Genomic DNA, 23730 nt, shown 5'->3' with positions numbered 1-23730 from the left:
TGGAATCGTCACCCTGAGAATGTTAGGTGCCCAAAGATCCACAAACCTAGCAAAAGGACATACTGGGTGCCATTGGCGTTGTTAGGCCTATTTTAGGGGGGCTCAAGCCCCCCTAAAATGTTCTTAAGCCCCCCTAAATAATTTGGTGTTAATAAAGTGAGTTGACAATGACCTCTAAAAATAAATAGATAAAACTTGAAAAAAATAAAAATTAAAAGACTATAGTAAAAAATGTGTAAATTTTTATTTTTGATACGTTCATCCAAATGCTGCTAAATTTCCTTTAAGTGTGATTAATTTTCAGTAGAGTACAGTGAGTAGACGATAACCTCTAAAAATAAATAAATACAGCTTAAAAAAAACAATAAAAAAAATTATAATAAAAATGTCGATATTTAAATTTTTTTTAAGTTCATCCAAATGTTGCTAAATTTCCTTTAAGTGTGATTAATTTTCTAGGAAAATAAAGTGATTTGACAATGCCCTCAAAAATAAATAAATACAACTTTTTTAAAAAATAGTTTAAGAAATGATTATTTAAAAAAATGGTAAATTTAAATTTCTAAATAGTTCATCCAAATTTTGCTAAGTTTCCTTAAAGTTTGATTAATTTTCTATTAAAATAAAATGATTTGACAATGACCTCTAATAATAAATAAAGAAAACTTTTTTAAAAAAAACAATAAAAAAATTATGATAACACATTTAATATTTTTACATTTTTAAAAAGTTCATCAAAATGCTGCTACATTTCCTTTAAGTGTTATTAAAAAAAAAAAAAATTTTATTTATTTATTTATTTATTTTTATTTATTTTTTTATTTTTTTTACAAATACATGCCGACCTATTCATTATAAAGTGGCCCGGATATGAGTTTAAATAAATAATCATATAACCTGTCATTATTCACTCAGTTTCCCCTCACTTCATAGTGTAAGGTAGACAGCCCCTTTAGTGTGTCGCTATCCAATCCATTCCACTTGTTCATATAGAAAATGCCCACATCACTCAAAATCCAGTCCGCATTTTATCTCCAACCTTGCTTGCGGTCCTTGGACTTGTTCATATAGAAAATGCCCACATCACTCAAAATCCAGTCCACATTTTCTCTGCAACCTTGCTTGCGGTCCTTGGACTTGTTCATATAGAAAATACCCACATCACTCAAAATCCAGTCCGCATTTTCTCTGCGACCTTGCTTGCGGTCCTGCAGGTGTACGAAGCACATTAGCACACAGCACTGCAGAACAAGAACCTTGTGTCTGCAATTGTAAATAATTTAGTTTTTAAGTTTTGTGTTTCTTGTAGAATCTATATAAAGTAATATGCATTAGCCTATTGTTAAAATAATGAAAAAAACATCATTAAATATATTTGTTTTATTGTATTGTTACATTAATAGCTGTTGTATTATTATAGGATGGCTTGTTAAACATTTCATAGGATTTTCAGAGGGAGGAAAAACCAAGACATTTAATATAAAATGTAAAATGAATAAATATATAAAAAGAAAAAAAATGGTTAAAAGCCATCGTCCCGGGGAGCACTTCATTTCTTCCCGTGCATTTTTTTTATCGTCCCCGGGATGACGGGACTACGTTAATCTCAAACCCTGGAAGTTACATTTTATTGTTTGCATTATTTGTTTCAGCATTGCACTTTGAAGATGGTCCCTCAGCTCTTTGACAGCTTTGGCTCTTTTTCAGATCAGCAGACAAAATCTAAGTCTTTCTTATTTACAGTATATATAAAGGTTTCTCATTTCTATTCAGACTTCCATATATATTTAATTTCCTTAATGTTATATAATGAATATATATATATATATATATATAATGAATATATATATATATATATATAATGAATATATATATATATATATATATATATATATATATATATATATATATATATATATATATATATATATATATATATATATATATATATATATATATATATATATATATATATATATATATATATATATATATATATATATATATATTATATACAAGCCAAATTATCCCGATCCAGATATTACTTTAATTCAAGTAATTAGGTAATATTTCCAGGGCTTGAATTTACAACCATTTTAGTCACATATGTGTCCAAAATGTAATCTGTGCAACTTCAAAATATTTGGGAACAAACAATTATTGTATTGTGAGCTAAAGTTGTGGCATTAGCCTCTATGTTGTGAATGAATAACATAGAGGCTAATGCCATGACTTTCATTGTGTTTCAGTGTATCTTGAAGGATCATGCAAGTAATTGTTTCTTGTTGATGCTGTAAACAAAATGTCACTGTGCAAACCCATGTTTGTTGTTGTACTGAACACAGATTGAAAATAAACCGATTGAAATAATAATAATAACAATGATTAATTTCTAAGTCTCTGTTAGCCGTTTGTGAAGTTTTGTGCTCGTGCGCTACGTTCGCTCGCATCCTGTGCATCTCCTGGGGGCTAAGCCCCCCCTGTCCTTAAAAGCTAGTGACGCCCCTGCTGGGTGCTCTATGTCAAATTATTGTACTCTCTTACAGAGATGTGACGATTGGTAGCGAATTGAGTCTTTTAAACGGCTCTTTTTAGTGAATGATGAGAACTGATTCCCATTTGTGAGCCTTTCCGTTTGGGAGACAATTTTTTATGCACATGCAGATATAGCAGCTGCTACTAGAAAAGTAGTCACACGTAAAGGAAACTTAGCAGCATTTGGATGAACTTTTTTAAGATTAAAACAAACATTTTTTATTATAATTTTTATTTTATTTTTAGAGGTGATTGTCAAATCACTGTACGCTACTGAAAATGAATCACACTTAAAGGGAATTTAGCAGGATTTGGATGAACTTTGAAAATTTTAAATATACACGTTTTTTATTATAATTTTTTGGATGTTTTTTTTTTTTAGAGGTCATTGTCAAATCAGTGTACTCTAGTAAAAATTTAGTCACACTTAAAGGAAATTTAGCAGGATTTGGATGAACTTTTCAAAAATTTAAATGTTTTTTTTTTATTATCCATCTATTCTCTAATTTTTTTAGTATTTTTATTTTTTTTAAGTTTTATCTATTTATTTTAGAGGTCATTGTCAAATCACTATACTCTACTGAAAAGTAATAACACTTAAAGGAAATTTAGCAGCATTTTGATTAACTTTTTAAAAATGTAAAAATATTAAATGTGTTATCATAATTTTTTTATTGTTTTAAAAAAAAAAGTTTTATTCATTTATTTTTAGAGGTCATCGTCAAATCATTTTATTTTAATAGAAAATTAATCAAACTTTAAGGAAACTTAGCAAAATTTGGATGAACTATTAAGAAATTTAAATTTACCATTTTTTAAAATAATAATTTCTTAAATTGTTTTTTTAAAAAGTTGTATTTATTTATTTTTGAGGGCATTGTCAAATCACTTTATTTTACTAGAAAATTAATCACACTTAAAGGAAGTTTAGCAACATTTGGATGAACTTAAAAAAAATTTAAATATCGACATTTTTATTATAATTTTTTTAATTGTTTTTTTTTAAGCTGTATTTATTTATTTTTAGAGGTTATCGTCTACTCACTGTACTCTACTGAAAATTAATCACACTTAAAGGAAATTTAGCAGCATTTGGATGAACGTATCAAAAATAAAAATTTACACATTTTTTACTATAATCTTTTAATTTTTTTTTTTTTTTCAAGTTTTATCTATTTATTTTTAGAGGTCATTGTCAACTCACTTTATTCGACTAGAAAAATAATCACACTTAAAGGAAATTTCTCAGCATTTGGATGTACTTTTTTTAAAAATTAAAAAATACATATACAGTCAATTTTTTATCGTAATTTTTTCTTGATATTTATTTCTTATCTTATTTATTGTCAGAGCTCATTGTCAAATCACTGTACTCTCTTACAGAGATGTGACATTTGCGAACGAATCGAGACTTTCGAACTCATAAGACAACGATGAAAACTGATTCTCAATTGTGAGCCGTTTTTTATGCACATGCCGATGTAGCGTCGACAATCTAATAGAACATTAGAGAACGATGAGAGGTTATCATCACACTTCAACATCTCTAACAAGTAAATGCTGCCTCTTTGATAGGTCACATGACAGTATGTTGTTTATTGTTTTACCCTCTCTGGGTAAAATAAGCATGTAAATACATGTAAACGAGATAAGCATGTAAATACATGTAAACGAGGAAGTGATTAGGTAGATACCACATTACCCAGAAGGCTTAGCGTCGTAGATAGGAACTGGAGAAAGGTCTGAGCTTTGCCTAACAAACATAAGGTGCAATTTTCAAATTCGGTTAGCCAAAGCGTGTGTGGAAGTTGCATAATTTGCGGGGATTTGGTCGAATTTGCGTGAAAAGCGGTGATTGCAAATATCTGGAGGGACTGCTCTGTGCAGGGAAAAGGAGTGTGAGGTAACGTTACATAAAGAGGACTAACGAGATTAGCGGGTGTTCTTTCGACTGCAAGAAAATAAGAGAATGTCACCTGTTGTGTTACACTGATTGCCGAGGACAGACTCAAGTGTGCTCATTGGAGTCGACAGGAGCGTTTGGCCACAGCAGAAACCTGAGCTCATCTAACAGCCCCGCAGAGACCCGCTCTAGAGAGGAGGGAAATAGAGGTGAAATATCCAGCTGGATCCCAGCATGAAAAGCAATATTTCTTCCTATGGACCCACAATGAACCATTCTCCATTACATTTGAATACATGGACGTTTTGCTATCATCATATAGCAGGGGTGTGCAAAGTGCCGCCCGTAGTTCATTTTTAGACTTAGACTTCCTTTTTATTGTCATTCAAATTTGAACTTTACAGTACAAATAAGAACAACATTTCGTTACATTAGCTCAAGGTAGTGCAGGATAAAAAAGCAATAAGGTGCATATATAAATAATTAAATAGGTTACTGTACAGATAAATATATTGCACTTTTTCATATGCATCCACATTTATGGATGTATGTTATATTGTCTTTTTTATTCCAGCGAGTTCAGTTTTAACGGCCACAATCATTATAATTCTAATATTAGCATGCTAGCTTCTTTTTTGGGGGGGCAAATTTTGCAGGTATACACCTCACCGTCAAATATTTTGTTACTTGATGAATGATATCTGTTAGCATGCTAATGTTAGCATTTTTTTTTTCTAATTGTGTAGGTATATTTTGGTACTTGGTGCAGGCTAGCATTTTAAACACCTTTTTCAGGTACACAATTTAGAGTAATATATTTTCATACTTGACGCATGTCATACACTTAGCCTTTTAGCATGCTAACATTAGCATGCTAGATTTTTTTTTAAGCTAATTTAGCAGTATGTCATACATGTTGGTGTTGTAATAGTCTTAACTGTAAGCATGCTATTGTTAGCAGGTTAGCACAGTACTGTTAGCATGCTAGCTTTTTTAAATTTATTTTTTAGTTCATTTTGCTCATATTTTTCGTTACTTAACGCTATCTCTTCAGCACCCACACCGAAATGGCCTTGTGTAGTTCTTTGGGAAAAAAAAGTATATATTGTGCTGGTTTTGATGAAGTCAAACATTTTAACTTGCTTCGCGGTGCTATTATTTTATAGCAGGGGTGGCCAAAGTGCGGCATGTAGCTATGTTTTAATGGCCTGCGGCCCAATCATTAGCATTCTAATATTAGCATGCTAGCATTTTTTTTGGTGCTAATTTTGCGGGTATACACCTCAGCGTCAAATATTTTGTTACTTGACAAATAAGTACCTTTTAGCATGCTAGTTTTTAATTTTTTTAGCTGATTGTGCAGGTGTACACCTCAGTCATATTTTGGTATTTGATGCATGCTAATGTTAGCAGGCTAGCATTTTAAACAAAGTTTTTCAGGTACACAGCCCGGAGTAATATATTTTCGTATATGACGCATGTTACAAATAGCCTTTTAGCATGGTAACATTAGAATGCTAGATATTTTTTTTTTTATAGCTAATTTAGCATTATCCACCTCATTTATTTTTGTATTTCAATAATGCTAACTGTAAGCATGCTATTGTGAGCGTGTTAGCATAATACTGTTAGCATGCTAGCTTTTTTTTTTTAGCTTAATTTGCTCATATTTTTTGTTACTTAAGGCTATGTAGCTAGCGTTCTAACTGTTATAGCATTTCAGTTTGGCTTTGGCTCTTCGGCACTCACACAAAATTTCTGTGTGAGTGCGACGTATATATGTTTTTTTCCTTCTTTATTATGCATTTTCGGCCGGTGCGACGTATACTCCGGAGCGATTTATAATCCAAAAAATACGGTATACACCTCCGTCATATTTTGGTACTTGATGTGTGCTAATGTTAGCAGGCTAGCATTTTAAACACAATTTTTTTAGGTACACACCTCAGAGTAATATATTTTGGTACTTGACGCATGTTACAATTAGCATTTTAGCATGCTAACATTACTATGCAAGATTTTCTAGCTAGTTCAGCAGTTATACAAGTGGGAAAAGTTGATGTCGTTTTGAGTACAAGTCAAAAGTTTTATTAAATGACAAAACGTCTCCAATTTTTTTCAATTGTCCAATCCAATCCAATCCACTTTATTTATATAGCACATTTACACAACAAGAATGTTATGTTAAAATTGTCTTATATTTTGAATATGTAGCATGTTAGAAACTGCATGAGAATCCATTGGTTGATGGTAATAAGGGTGCATTTCTAATGTACACATTCATTTGTGTCTTTGCAGAAAAATTAGTTGAATCATGACAACAACAAAAAAAAAAGGAGAAATCAACTAATCAAACATCTGCGGTTGATGCGACAAATAAATGTCATGGTTCAGTTTATTTCCAACATTGCACAATGTTCACTTGTATCGTACTTCTTCAATCAAAATGTCTCTGAAGGTAAATGAGCCAACATTTGAAATAATTTTATTGTTGTGTTACAGTGGGATTTTTCTGATTATTAGAAAAACCCTACTATTTTACGGCAACATCCAACAACACACGCAAACTGAACTACAAACACATGCAAAAACATATTAAATCCGTAGCTTTATGTTATTGTTTGAAAAAATAAAAGTGCAATGAATACAGAAAATGTACCTTTGACATATCCCTCTCAGACCTGGCACCACTGGTCGGGCACAAAATTAAATAAATAATAAAATATTTAAATAATTATTTTAAAGTGTCATTAACATTAAATCACTAAGTCATGTTTTTTTTTTTTAATTAATGATTTAAATTGTGAATTAATTAATTAAGGAAATAATGAAAGCATAACATAATGTTGCTATTTAATTGAACTAATGAGGTAATTTAGCACAATAGCAATACACTTTGTCTTGAATTAAATTACGCAAGCAAGTAATTTACTGAGATTAATCCCAATTCATCTAAAATTGCAAACGTGATTGATCTAATTACAATTAGACAGTACTATTTGTTTATAGTATAGGGGCGGCGTGGCGAAGTTGGTAGAGTGGCCGTGCCAGCAATCGGAGGGTTGCTGGTTACTGGGGTTCGATCCCCACCTTCTACCATCCTAGTCACGTCCGTTGTGTCCTTGGGCAAGACACTTCACCCTTGCTCCTGATGGCTGCTGGTTAGCGCCTTGCATGGCAGCTCCTGCCATCAGTGTGTGAATGTGTGTGTGAATGTGGAAATAGTGTCAAAGCGCTTTGAGTACCTTGAAGGTAGAAAAGCGCTATACAAGTATAACCCATTTATCATTTATATTTAATTTAACCAATGAGGTAATTGAGCACAATAACAATAAACTGTTTTTTATATCTTAATTCAAATTATACAAGCAAGTAATTTACTGAGATTAATCACGATTAATCAAAAATCACAAGGTGATAAATCTGATTAGTCTGGTCGGAAACCATTAAACGTTTGACAGAACTATTTTTTATTGAATTGAAATAAGGAGATTATTTAGCAAAATAATACACTTTTTAAATCTTGATTTGAATTATACAAGCAAGGATTTATACTGAGATTAATCATGATTAATCAAACATAGCCATTAATCTGATGAAAAAGATTAATCGCTCAACAGTACTATATTTTTTTTTAAACTAAACCAATGAGGTAATTTTAGAACTCTAACAATAAACTTTTTTCATCTTTATTTAAAATACGCAAGCAAGTAATTTCCAGCAATTAATTATGATTAATCAAAAATTGCAAAATCAAATAATCTCATTAAAAACAATTATATTTTAACAGTACTATTTTTTCGTTACTTAATTGAACCAACGAGGTAATTTAGCACAATAACAATAAACTTCTTTCGTCTTAATTTAAATTATGCAAGCACGTAGTTTACTGAGATTAATCTTGATTAATCAAAAATCGCCAGTGCAATTAATCTGATATAAAACGATTGTCGTTTGACAGCAATTTTTTTGTTATTTAACTGAACCAATGAGATGATTGAGCACAATAACAATAAACTTCTTTCATCTTAATTTGAATTATACAAGCAAGGATTTATACTGAGATTAATCATGATTATACCAACATAGCCAGAGTCATTAATCTGATTAAAAAGATTAATCGTTCAACAGTACTATTTTTTTTATTTTTAACTAAACCAATGAGGTAATCCTAGAACACTGACAATAAACTTTTTTCATGTTTATTTAAATTACGCAAGCAAGTCATTTCCAGTAATTAATCATGATTAATGGAAAATCACAAAATCAATTAATCTGATTAAAAAAGGTTAACATTTTAAGAGTACTATTTTTTTGTTACTTAATTGAACCAACGAGGTAATTTAGCACAATAACAATAAACTTCTTTCATTTTAATTTAGATCACGTAAACACGTAATTTACTGAGATTAATCGTGATTAATCAAAAATCGCCAGTGCAATTAATCTGATTAAAACGATTATCTTTTGACAGCAATTTTTCTTGTTATTCAATTGAACCAATGAGTTAAATTAGCACAACAACAAACAATGTTTTTTCCTCCTAATTTAAATTAAGCAAGCAAGTGATTTACTGACATCAGTCGCAACTAGAGATGCCAATATATGCGTTAAAATGTAATATCGGAAATTATCGGTATCGGTTTTTTATTATCGGTATCGTTTTTTTTTTTTTTTAAAATTAAATCAACATAAAAAAAAAAAAGATACACTTACAATTAGTGCACCAACCCAAAAAACCTCCCTCCCCCATTTACACTCATTCACACAAAAGGGTTGTTTCTTTCTGTTATTAATATTCTGGTTCCTACATTATATATCAATATATATCAATACAGTCTGCAAGGGATACAGTCCGTAAGCACACATGATTGTGCGTGCTGCTGGTCCACTAATAGTACTAACGTTTAACAGTTAATTTGACTAATTTTCATTCATTACTAGTTTCTATGTAACTGTTTTTATATTGTTGTACTTTCTTTTTTATTCAAGAAAATGTTTTTAATTTATTTATCTTATTTTACAATTTTTTAAAAAAAGTACCTTATCTTCACCATACCTGGTTGTCCAAATTAGGCATAATAATGTGTTAATTCCACGACTGCATATATCGGTTGATATCGGTATCGGTTGATATCGGTATCGGTAATTAAAGAGTTGGACAATATCGGAATATCGGATATCGGCAAAAAGCCATTATCGGACATCCCTAGTCGCAACGAATCAACAATCTCAATGCGATTAATCTGATTAAAGCGATTAATTGATTGACAGTACTATTTTTTTGTTATACAATTCAACCAATGAGGTAATTAGCACAATAACAATAGACTTCTTTCATTTTAATTAAGATTATGTAAACACGTAATTTACTGAGATTAATCGTGATTAATCAAAAGTCGCCAGTGCAATTAATCTGATTAAAACGATTATCGTTTGACAGCAATTTTTCTTGTTATTCAATTGAACCAATGAGTTAAATTAGCACAATAACAAACAAAGTTTTTTTTTCCTAATTTAAATTATGCAAGCAAGTGATATACTGACATTAGTCGCAACGAATCAACAATCTCAATGCGATTAATCTGATTAAAGCGATTAATTGATTGACAGTACTATTTTTTTGTTATACAATTCAACCAATGAGGTAATTAGCACAACAACAATAAACTAATGACCGCCTGTGACTTGGATGTGAAATGTGTGTGCGAGTGTATGTGTGTGTGTGTGTATGTGTGTGTGTGTGTTTTCTTTATGCTTCCCACTGCAAAGCTCATCAGCACCTGAAATAACTACATCCTCTTCCCTGGATTGTTTTGACTGCACGGTGGAGGGCAAACGTTACATGTCATTTCTAAAATTAACCCGGAAAAGTGTCACTCGAAAACACCATGATAGGAGGCAGCCAGGGTCATGTGTGCTTCCGGCACCGTGGACCAAGACTAATTATGATCGCAACCTTCACAAGCTATTGTTTGGACGCATGCATGCAAAAACATGGCATTTTTTTCACATCAGTAATAATAATTAGGGCTGTCAAAAGGAACATCGTCATAAAGTACTATACACACGCTGCAGGAAGTGGTTTTCTTCCGTCTTGAAATAATACATTTAATAACATAAAAGGTGTAATATTTTAACAATATTGTGGATTGTTTGTTTGTTTGGAAACACGAAGACGATGCAAAAGGTTAAAGGTGAGTGCAAATGTTCCCTTATCAAGTCTCTTATATTATGCAAAATAAGGGAAACAATTAAAAAGACGTAAAAAAAGAAATCCATAGCAACACTATGATTAATAATGATTTTTAAAAATATATATATATAATATTGTTTTATTGGCAAGTGCATGAACTTTTTTTTATCAATCATAATTCCATGGTGGGGGTTGTAAAGATATGAAAATGTCATGTTATTGTGAACAAAATGATCATTAATATCACCGTATTGTTGAATGTGCTCATAAAGTACTTACAGTATACACATTCTGAAATATTTTAGCCAAGTTTTATTTTAAAAATAAACATATATGTTAAGACACTATATACTTCCCCTGGCAGAAGAAACACTAAATACTGTTTTGGCTATTTGAGTAAAACGGTATTTTCCGGACTATAGAGTGCATCGGTATATAAGACGCACCCACTAAATTATTGCATTTGTTTTCTCCAAAAAATAAATAAATAAATTCTCCATGCATATATATATATATATATATATATATATATATATATATATATATATATATATATATATATATATATATATATATATATATATATATATATATATATATAAATACAGTACAGGACAAAAGTTTGGACACACCTTCTCATTCAATGCATTTTCTTTATTTTCATGACTATTTACATTGTACCGCCGCGTGCCACCCGAGTCCAGGGGTGCCCGACATGTCCAAAACGCACCCAGCAAAGTCACAGGGGGTGTCATAACGTGGACTGTGGGGTGTTTGTTTTCCCGAGATGCAAGAATAGTTGGATCGGACATGGCTTGGAGGTAAATACATGATTTAATATTACTATAAAAAAAGGAACAAAAAGCGCGCCCAAGGCGGAAGTACAAACTTGGCTATGAAAATAATAAACTAGCACAAAGGCAGAAACTATGAACATGAAACAAAACTCGCTAACTGTGACATGAAAAAACAAAACTTACATGGCAAAGAACTATGGTAGCATGGGCAACATGGGTAGCAGAAGTCAAACAGAGTTATTGTCGCCAGGCTGACTTCCTGGCAACTATCGGCTTAAATAGTCTTGAACATGATTAATGACAGGTGTGTGAGTCCAAATGAATCAGGTGCGTGACATGAGGACAGGTGAAAACTAATGGGTTGTCATGGAAACAAAACAAACAAGAGTGCACAAAGAGTCCAAAAACCAAACCGAACATAACCAAAACAAAACATGATCACACAGACATGACAGGGGGAGTGGGGGAGAAAAGTTGGGAAAGCGGGCAAAAGTCCACAAAATGTTCAGAAATCACACCCGGGTTCCAGTCCCACAAGTCCCGCAGCTGGCCACCCGAGTCCGGGGGTGCACGACATGTCCAAATTGTCACTGAAGGCATCAAAACTATGAATGAACACATGCTATGCCCCTACTCCTCCGGTCTTCAGGCCAGGGTCTTCTAAAAGATCCCAAAAATGTGTTTTAAAACCCGTGGAGACCTGGCATTCCAGGCAATAGCTCGCAGACTCTGTAACAATTTGCACCAGTCCCTCCGTGATCTTGACTGTGTTGAAACTTTTAAAGAAACATTTGAAAACTTCTCTTTATAGTAAAGCTTTTAGTTAATGCACTTTTTAACTATCATTTTTAATCCACTTTGTATCCTTTTTAAGATGTTGCCCCCGTTGTTTTGATTGAATTGTTGTTTTACTTCACCTATGTTTTGTACAGCGCTTAGTGATTTTATCTGTGAAAAGCGCTTTATAAATAAAATGTACTTACTTACTTACTATGTGGAGTTATGTACTCAACAAAAAAAGGTGAAATAGTTGAAAACATGTTTTAAAATAGCCACCCTTCGCTCTGATTACTGCTTTGCACACTCTTGGCATTCTCTAGATGAGCTTCAAGAGGTAGTCACCTGAAAGGGTTTTCGCTTCACAGGTATCATAGTTTTGATGCCTTCAGGGACAATCTACAACAGGGGTCGCCAACCATTTTGAAACCAAGAGCTACTTCTTGGGTAGTGATTAATGCGAAGGGCTACCAGTTTGATACACACTTAAATAAATTGCCAGAAATAGCCAATTTGCTCAATTTACCTTTAACTCTATGTTATTATTAATAATTAATGATATTTATCTTTGTGGAAACACTGATCATCTTAATGATTTCTCACAATAAATATATATAGAAACAGATAAATATCAATATGCAACACTTTATTTTTACATTTTCTCTAAGTGCACATTTTTCAAATTGAACATTTTCAAATGATCACTTCTAAGACAGTCTTGTGAAATCACAATATCCCATTTTAACTAGCTAGCCACTAACATTTTTTAACAAATCATGAATTACTTTGCACCGTGTTTTCGTACAAATAATAACTCATGTAAAATTCAAAAGTCTACTCTCAAATTTGTAAATAAATCATGTCACACTTTGAACTGGACACTAAATCTGTTATCTGTTTCTTTGTCGGTTAGTGAAGACCAAGTCTTTAAAATATTTTCTTGGATTTTCTAATTCTATTTGAGTTTTGTCTCTCTTAGAATTAAAAATGTCGCGCAAAGCGAGACCAGCTTGCTAGAAAATACTTTTTTTTTTTTTAAATAGAGGCAGCTCACTGGTAAGTGCTGCTATTTGAGCTATTTTTAGAACAGGCCAGCGGGCTACTCATCTGGTCCTTACGGGCTACCTGGTGCCCGCGGGCACCGCGTTGGTGACCCCTGATCTATAAGGTAAATAGTCATGAAAATAAAGAAAACGCATTGAAGTGAGAAGGTGTGTCCAAACTAAAAAGCGTATTCCCCTTTTTTGTTTTTGCTTTTTTGCAGCTCGGGGAGAGGTTGGCCCGCTCCCAGCGTGTGAATCTTGAGGGTCCTTGCGGATGGAGTGCGGCCTCTGAAGTTAATTGTGTTTTGGTTTTCGCGGGGAATAGATTTCCTCTGTTTATTATGAGCATGGGGACGGATTTGCGTCAGCGTGCAACTTGCACGTTGAGATAAAGTTGCACAAATATTGAAAAAGGGAAGTTCTAACAGTCATTATGAAGTCGCCAACCCCCCCCCCCCCCCCACCCACCCCACACCCATCACCACCACCCCTTCCCCTGCTTCTGCCCCGGAAGAAATAATAATTTATGTTGTATCCTAAAATACTTAAAGCTTCTATTTTGGAGGTAAATCTTCTACTGTATATACACATAACATTTTATACTTATCACTGACTTTCTATTCTTATTGATATAAGCAGATTCATGTCAGGTAATGACAGGGCTCTTCATACCAACATATTCCGAGCCCCTTCCTGCTCTGACACGGACAAAAATATGATGACAAATTGCCCCAGACATTTAGACAAAAGTATCACCATGTGGCGTGCAGCGTTAGTGCTGAGCTTGGAAACATTAAAAAAAAGGTTCAATGTGTCAGGAAATTTGGCAAATTTATGTTTTTATTCAAATACATTTGTAATTTATAATGTATTTTGGACTAAATTTGTTAAATTTGCATTTTACAATGTATTTTGCACCAAAAAATAGGGTTGACGTCCCGCTCAACATTTTTGGCCTCCAATTTTTTGGTTTCTGATCTGATACGATGTCGATTACCGATACGACACTTCGACAACAGATTATAGAAAGTTTTAAAGCACGTATAACTAAAGTAAACACAGTAAAACATTTGAGTTTATTTCAAAAAATGCAGAATTTGCTAATTTGGTTGTGAATCAGATAAAGTATAACATTTTTGGTATTGAATTTTACATAAGATTTTTTTTTTTTTTTTTTTTTTTTTTTTTTTTACAAATTAAAGGTACTAATGCACAATAACAAAACAAAACTATTGGCTCCCATCTAAATTCTTTGTTTTTTTCTCTTTCCTCCCTGACATTGTAAACAATAACAAAAACAACCCCCCCACCCCAAAAAAAAAAAAAAAAAATTGTGATAAGAAGAACAAGACAAATATTGATCTTTTTTTTTTTTTTTTTACAAATTAAAGGTGATAATGCACAATAACAAAACAAAACTATTGGCTCCCATCTAAATTCTTTGTTTTTTTTCTCTTTCCTCCCTGACATTGTAAACAATAACAAAAACAACCCCCCCACCCCAAAAAAAAAAAAAAAAAATTGTGATAAGAAGAACAAGACAAATATCGATCTAATCACTTTAGTATTGTTTATATATTGATATTGTAAGTAGCGACTTGTCCAGGGTGTACCCCGCCTTCCGCCCGAATGCAGCTGAGAAAGGCTCCAGCACCCCCCGCGACCCCGAACGGGACAAGCGGTAGAAAATGGATGCCGTGATTATACTAGGTATCGACATCTGTATCAAACACCACTACTTTACATTGAAACTTTAGCGGTTAGCTTCTTGTGTCGTCCTGCTCTGTGTTTCCAGCACACTTGGACATTCCTTCTCTTCTAGTCCTTCAGTGATAATAATACTTGGAAGAACCTCCCTTTTAATTTCCGCCACGGTGGTGAGGCTTCTAACTGTGGATAGACGTCACGCTCCTTGCAGCTCGCTCTCAAATTGGAGGCGGTGTTTTGGTAAGACAGGCACCACCCTGGAATTCCTGCAATTACTGCATGTGTGTAACAAGAAATATTGGAAATTATGCAACCTTTTTGGAGGAATTGCTGGCATTTGTACAATCTTTAGCCATGTCAACACAGGTAAAGAAGGCAAATATAGACCCTCTATCCAATACTGTTGTTTTCGGGACAAAAATTATTGAACAATTTATTTATAAGGAATTCATTTTAGTACAAAACATGCATCAAATTAGGGCTGCTCTAACGATTATTTGAATAGTCGAATAATCATCAAAAAATTTTTTGATTATTCGATTAGTTGAACGATTACGGCCTTATGATCTGCTGTACATGTGACAAAAAAAAACATAAATTACTGTACAAATTAATTGTTGTTGTTTTTTACTTTATTACACAAAGTACACAACAACAGTGAACAATAAATCAACAGATTTAAATTACAAGATGTCCTGTAAACATAAAATATTTTTTATCTACAATTATTTACGTGATACCACTCAAGGCCACACCATTTTTATTTTCAAGCCTAGACATCAAATATTAGCTTCAGCCTAAATAAGCCCTTTGGGTCTGTAAAATTGTCAATTTATGGATGGAAAACTGTTTTAGTTTATTTCGTCGACCACCGACTAAATTAAATTAACTAAAAAAAAAAATCTACAAATTGTAATGGTATTGAAAATTAAAAATATCAAAAAAAAACAAACAAACAAAAAAAAAATCTGCTTTTCACCTTCCAAAGCAAGTTATCCATTAATATGTATGTGAAATATGATAATCAATAGCATAAGTGATTGTCTAACAAGGTTATTACAGTATTTGTAGAGATGGGTACCGAATCCGGTACTTTTTAGGCACCGACCAAATCCGACAGGGCCATATTGCGGTACCTGGGTTGCACGTGACGTCACGTCCGGTTGCCGACTCTTCCCACTTCGGCACTTGGCGATCACTCCAGCAACACTGAGAGCGGACTCCGCCAAACTGCCTCTCGGTAATGTTGTCATTTTCAATGGCGACAAAAACAATCCAACATAAGTAAAGTAAGGCTCCACTTTCCCCAAAACGCGCTAGCTTGATGCTAATATACATTGGCTTTTGCTATTGACATGCTACTGATTAGCATTAGCGATTTTACATGGCGATTGCAACACCTCCAAATCTGTTAATGGAAACTGCAAATAAGATGCACGTTACAATCAAACAGCTGGTGCGTAAAAAGTACAATACTTACAGTAACGCCACTTCCTAGGGCGCAACACGCAGCAAAGGCTGAACTGATCAACACGCTATAAAGTATACACTACTGCCATCTAATGTCTTGGACTTGCAACTGTAATAGCAACTTATTGTTACACTTACAAATGAGACTCAAACATGTGACCATGACACAGTAGTTATCATAATCGGCTCATTTTTAAATGTTGCAATAAAAAAATAAATGTTATTGTCAAAAACAATTTGTATTTATTAACACACACAAAAGTAGCGAAATAGGTACTTTTGTGTGTGTGATTCCCGGTACCTCGATTTGATAAAAAAATGAGTTTACGCCCCTGACCTAAAGAAATAAAAGTGTAAACGGGAACATTCCTGGTGGTCTGTCTATTAAAATTGTGTTAAGCGACTCGACTGTAACAAATCTTTGTTGATTATTTTTTTAAACTGGCGTTGTCGATTACGTCGACTAATCGTTGCAGCTTTACATCAAATGCTATTAAAATGTTTTTTAAAAAATATTAAGTTATCAATTGATTCATTCATTAAAAATCTAAAAAGTATAAAAGTCGTCTCACATAAATAAAAATGTTAGAACAATGTTGTAATGCGGGGGACTTGAAATAAAAGTCTGCTTAGAAAATAGGGGTGCACAAAAAAATATCGATTCACATCCCAATTGTGATTTTTGTTCATCCCGATTCTAAATCGATTCATAATTAAAAAAAAAAAAAAATTCTTATTAGACTTCATTTTTAAAATTACGTTTTTAAGCCATTTCAATGCAACTAGAAGAAGCGTTTCTCACCTTTAACCTGTTAAACCTCAATATATTGAATAATAATACATTGCGTGAATCTTTTTGAATGGAGAATCGATACCCCAGGAATCGGACACGGATCGAAAGGTCAGGTGCCTAAAGTACTAGATTTTTAATGACCTACGACACATTTAAAAAATACTATTACAGAAAAAAGTGGAATAAAGGAGCGAACAGGTAAAATGTAACGAGAAAAAGTTGCATTGTTGACATATATATCAGTGGCGGGCCATGCGTTTCCCACCTAGGCCTTCAGTGATGTCCGACTTCTATGATTACCTCCCAAAATACCATAATTTATTTCCCCACATGACCATTGCTGGAGAAATACTATACAGAAACACATTTACGCCCTACTGGTCATTGAAACACATCAACAGTGTACAAAATGGGTTATTTTCTGGCGCATTTAAAAATCAATAAACCCGCATCAACAATTAAACATATCTTATGTGGTACTGTCAAAATTAAAATAGCAAAAAACATATTAAACGTGAAAAAATAAATAAAATCAAATATTTGAACTCACAATTTGTAGCACCCATTTGACGCAGTATAAGCCAGTGGTGACTCTCGCAGTCGGTTGATTCGAGTGGAAATGGCGGGCATTTCCCCATTCCCCATCGTCTCACAAGATGTAGTTTCTCTTTAAATATCCTTCTTGAAAATGGCCTTGCAAATATATGTGTTGTCTTGTCTAATCATAAAAGATGCAGACGAGGCGTGTTGGCTGTCTTCTTAAAGTTTACTCCACAGCGTGCTCATCAATAACATCCAGCTGCCGACATGTCTACATTTAACAACCTAAACGGGGCTACCACGCATGCGCTTCACTACTTTGGCATGCTGGGTAATGGAGTTCTTATGTTACCTAGCTCATAACATCACAATATATATCTGCCACCTAATCAACGTTTTGTTCTACTTCTTTGTGGGTCAACACTTCCTGCTTCCTGCTAAGTTGCAACTTGTGATTGGATACTCACTTTGGAATGACGAGTGAGTATACAATCACAGTCTCGTTAACATCAGGCTACCTAGATAGGCTACTGTCAACAACTTGTGATCTGATTGGCTATCGCAACTGTCTATCAACTATATGTGTTCTCAAATTCATCCGCTAACGGTCCCGGTGAGTATCCAATCACAGGACGCGTGAATGTCACGTTCAACGTGAGGCCATCTAGAAGGCCTTACTGACAACAACTCGTGATCTGATTGGCTATTGCAACTGTCTATCACTGTATGTTCTCGTTCACTTACAGCGCACGGACGCCAGCATTGTTGATTCTGAAGGCCCCGGGCAGATTTGGTACAGCATGGCAACATAAGCTATCTGAATTCTGATTGGATACCAACTCTATAACCTAAAAACAACAGCACTGGAAGGAGCATAATATGACATGAAGAGAATCCGAATACTTTTAAATATTTAGGGAAAGCAAATAAAAGATTACTTGTATCTTTAATTATGATCACGATTTATGGTTATGTTAGGCCAACAGATATATATATATATGTATATATATATATATATATATATATATATATATATATATATATATATATATATATATATATATATATATATATATATATATATATATATATATATATATATATATATATATATATATATATAGTTTAGTTTAGTTTATTATTATTTCTTCGGTCAATCGTCAACAAAATAAACAAACAGTTGTACATTCATAGATTGAAAATGAAAATGTTGCAAACCGAAAAGGTTTAGGCTGAAGTTGAACACTTATTGCGCCTAACCCTATAAACAATGTCAAAGTACAAGATGAACTTCCGAAAATTATGAAGTGTCCTTTGTACAAAATGAACTTACGAAAATTATTAAATTATTATATATATATATATATATATATATATATATATATATATATATATATATATATATATATATATATATATATATATATATATATATATATATATATATATATATATATATATATATATATATATATATATATATATATATATATATATATATATATGTAAATAATGGGCATAAAACACACAAAGAATAAATAAATATATATATATATATATATATATATATATATATATATATATATATATATATATATATATATATATATTTATATATATATATATATATATATATATATATATATATATATATATATATATATATATATATATATATATATATATATATATATATATATATATATATATAAATAATGGGCATAAAACACACAAAGAATTAAAAAAATGAAAAATTATAAAAAATTATAGTCGACAAATAGATCTGAATTAATTTAGGGATTTAAGTGTTGAAAGTTAAAAAAATATATTATGTAGGTATTTTATTTTTCAACACTTTTATGAGTGGGGTCCCATTTGGATCCCAAATAATTTTAGTGGATTTTTTTTTTTTAACTGCCATTGTTCAAACATTAATAATTAATCAAAATCAATGTTGTTATGAATTATTGCATAACAAAAACAATAATACAAGTAAAACTACATCCATTGATAGATCTGGCTCCATCGAGTGGTACACCAAAGAATCACTCAATTAAAGTACGGTGTTATAGTTTCCTATATTCAACACGGTGTTACTGTTCAAACTGTGTGTAATGTTACAGTGGCCAAAAATATTAAATATATTTGCTTGTTTTTTTTTATGAATACTTGGGCCTACTAAGCTACTGTATTTCAATGTTGGTCATTATGTTTTTTCTGAGGTGGTATGAGTGTTGGGGGGAGGTGGGGGAACTCACATTTGACCTTTTTTTTTTAACAATTTCCGGGTCCCGAGGGCCAAAAAAGAAAAGAAAAGCAAGTGAAATCTATATATTGTATTGATTGTGATTTAAAAAAAAAAAAAACAATAACATATTTATTCATTTGATAGGGAAATACAGGTACTTACACTTTTTTGTGCCCCGCTGCCCCCCCCCCAATTTTTTTTTTAACAAAAAATAAATAAATAAACCAAACAAAAAATATATATATACAGAAAAATAATAAAAGTAAAATCATAACACTCCCTCCCACCCCCACGTCCTACATTTCCGTCACAGTGGCCAAACTATTAAAAAAAAAAGTAAAATCTATATATTGTATTGATTGTGACTTAAAAATATATATATATTTATTTATCCATTTGATAGGGAAATAATAATACAGGTACTGAGAAAACAGACACTTTTTTGTGCCCCCCCCCAAAAAAAAAAATTACAAAAAAAGAAAAAACAAACAAACAAAAAAGAAAAGAAAAAGGAAAATACTCCCCCCCATCCTACATTTCCGTCACAGTGGCCAAACTATTGATTTTGATTTTGTTTCACACAAATAAAAAAGAGAGAGGGGCTCCGAATCAAATTCTGCTTTCCGTGTCATGTCCGTGAACGCCTCACCAGTCCGTGAACGCCTCACCACTATCCACTGCATAATGAGAGCACATGCAAATCCCCATTGGCTGCCGCAGCAGCCAATCAGAACGCGCAAAGTAACTTCAGCGTGGAACTGAAGACTTTGGATGTCAGAGTTGCTGAAGTCCTCCAACAAGACGTCCAATAACGCAGCCGGTTTCACTTCTTCTTCCATTTTTCCTCCCTTCTTGTTGTTGTGCTCGTCGTCGATGTGCGTGTTTGTCTAGTTGTTGTAGCAACCGCTGAGAAAAGCTCCGGGATGTACACGACCGGACTCAACCCGTTCTACGCCTCCAACTTCAGCCTGTGGTCCGCGTACTGCGCGGGAGGCTTCGCGGTGGACACCAGCAAGAAGCCTTCCTTCTGCATCGCGGAGCTCCTGCAGGCCGGAGACGCAGACAACATGCCCGGCTCGTCCGCCCTCATGGTGCATGTGCCGGCGCAGCAGCACCGGGGCTCCTCCGGTGGCTCCCCGCTGCGCCCCTCGCCGGTCGGGCCCGGGGAGGCGTCCGTGTACGGGGCCAGGGTGAGCCCCGCGTCCCCGTACCACAGACCCGGACTACAGATGACTTCTGTCCCCCGAGGGGCCCTCGGCTCCCCGCAGGCTCCTCCGCCTTCAAGCAAGGACCTCAAATTTGGAATCGATCGGATATTGTCCACGGATTTTGACGTGAAGGGAAGGGAAGCGACGTCTTTAAGAGGTGAGGACGAGGTTCGGGACACAACAATGCATATGCAAAACAACAACAACAACAACAACATTATTAGTGTAGTCAGACTTTCAGTATTTTATTGGCATCTATTTTTTGTTGTTGCATCGATTATGTTTTTGTGCAGGGAAAGAGAGAGCCTATGCAGAGTAGGGGTCATAGGTCAGGAAAGTAGTGCAAAAGGTGTGCTATATATTCCTGCAGGGGTGTCCAAATTTGCACTTTTATACTGAAAAAACAAAGGATATTTCTATTTAAAAATGTATTGAAAAAAAATAAATCATTAAGCATAATTGAATTAATTTTTTTCACATTTTAATGTCAAATATGGAAGCTTTTTTTTTAAATCAACATTTGGATGCTTACTTAAACAAATTTAATATAGGAACGAAATTAATCTATTAAATTGAGTCATTTTAATAGAACATTTATATTCTGTTGCTTCAATTAATAATAATTTAATGTGTCCAGAACTTTAAATACGCAAACATAGTTTGCAGGTAGAGCGCACGCCAGAGGATTTTTCTTCCTATTATTATTTTTTTGTATTAATGCACACATGTTAAAAGTGCAATTTCAATGTTGATGGTGTACATTAATTAGGAACATTCTCCAAAATATGCATCGAGGCTATAAAGAGTGTTTTATCCGATTACTCCATTAATTGAACAAACTAATCGATAGATTACTAATAATCCATAGCTGCAGCCCTAAAACACATTTAACATGATTAATACTTAAACGTATGTATCATCCAAAGAGCACTAACCTGGGAAATTGCCCTTTCTTACCAGTGACAGAGCAGGAATGGGCTAGGAATGTGTTTGCAGTAAAATTTCACATGAAACACCCATCATTCATTGATTAACATTTTACATGCGCTTCTGCAATTATTGAATATTTAAGTTATTCATAAAAAAAAGGTTCCAACTTTTTCTCCTACTGTGTCTCTTTGCTTTTTCTCCCCTTTTTTTAATTGAGTGTTTCTACGATGCAGATAGCTCACAACAAACTTAAGATAATTAATAAAGACTATTACCGATTTTTCAAACAGCACTAATACTGACGGATACCTGGGAAGTTGTCCTTTATATTCTTATCAGTGACGGAGCAGGAACGGGCTAGGAATGTGTTTGCAGTAACATTTCATTTAAAACACCCGTCATTCATGAATTGACATTTTACATGCGCTTCTGCAATTTTGAAATATTTATATTACAAGTAAAAAATATCCTTTTTTTTTCTTGAAATTGTACCTTTTTGTTTTATTTTTTTTAGTTTAACTGCATTTTGCACATTGCAAATAGCCCCCAGGCTGCACTTTGGACACCCTTAGAGTCTCTGGCCCGACCCTTTAAAAAGAAACATCAGCAGTGAGGGTTCTGCTACATGAACTTACTGTAAGTCCATTTCTCGTCCCACACAACAGATCTCACGTCCATTGTTAGCTCCAACCGTCAGTCAGGCATCCACATCCCCATGCAGGCGGCGGCCGGCCAGTACTTCTCCTCCATGGAGGCCGGGATGAACGACGCCGCCTCCATCATGAGTTCACTAGGCAGCAGCAGCAGACAATCAGGCCAGCATCAGTTTCAGGACACCTTCCCAGGTAGTCTCATATTCATAGGACAACAAAAAGGGACATGTAGTTTTATTATAGGCCCCTTTTTTCCCTCCATTCTAACACCATGTTGTGTCTTGATGACCTGCAGGTCCCTACGCCGTCCTCACCAAAGACACGATGCCGCAGACGTACAAGAGGAAAAGGTCGTGGTCCAGGGCGGTCTTTTCAAACCTGCAGAGGAAAGGCTTGGAGAAGAGATTTGAGATCCAGAAGTATGTCACCAAGCCGGACAGGAAACAGCTGGCGGCCATGCTGGGCCTGACGGATGCTCAGGTGACTTGAAGCCTCATGTGACCACCCTGAGGAAGAACACACAAACACACGTTTGGCGTATGCAAGCTAATTGTTCTCATAGTGCACATCCTGGCACTTTTTGTGTGTTTGTAAGTGTGCTCAAATAGCTGGAATCAGATGAAAGCGTGTACCAATAACAGCAGCATAATATAAGATATATAGAGGATATATAGCAGCACAGCACGCAGAGTAAGCAGGCAAGATCAAATAGAAAAATATACATTTTGGTGCAGATAATGGGTCGGGATTTTCCTTTCTTCCTACAGTCATTTCAACATAAAAAAAACAAACCCAAAACATATTTATCTTTATGATGAAATTGGTGGAGGTCTTCTCCGTGATTGTGTTGATTTTGTCAAGTTCTGAAAAAATATAAAAAGCATGCTATGATAGGGCACTCATTAAAACACTCTAGTACATTCAAGGCAT

General features: G+C 33.8%; 1 protein-coding gene across 2 annotated transcripts in view; it reads left to right on the top strand.

Moving 5' to 3' along the window:
• Positions 1-20764: 20764 nt before the first annotated feature.
• The window catches only part of hlx1 (H2.0-like homeo box 1 (Drosophila)), a 6645-nt gene continuing 3679 nt past the window's right edge, over positions 20765-23730 (top strand). Inside the window, exons 1-3 of one of the 2 annotated variants that reach the window (XM_062033795.1) lie at positions 20765-21374; positions 22813-22992; positions 23096-23280. In XM_062033795.1, the coding sequence (XP_061889779.1) occupies positions 20933-21374; positions 22813-22992; positions 23096-23280 (807 nt within the window). In that variant the 5' untranslated portion in view covers positions 20765-20932. The remainder of the gene's footprint in view (positions 21375-22812; positions 22993-23095; positions 23281-23730) is intronic. The other variant, XM_062033796.1, reaches the window with a different exon arrangement.

The sequence above is a fragment of the Entelurus aequoreus genome, linkage group LG23 (genome assembly GCF_033978785.1).
Source record: "Entelurus aequoreus isolate RoL-2023_Sb linkage group LG23, RoL_Eaeq_v1.1, whole genome shotgun sequence".
NCBI lineage: Eukaryota > Metazoa > Chordata > Actinopteri > Syngnathiformes > Syngnathidae > Entelurus > Entelurus aequoreus.
Note: the sequence above shows the minus strand (reverse complement) of the source record. Positions and strands in the feature narration are given on the sequence as shown.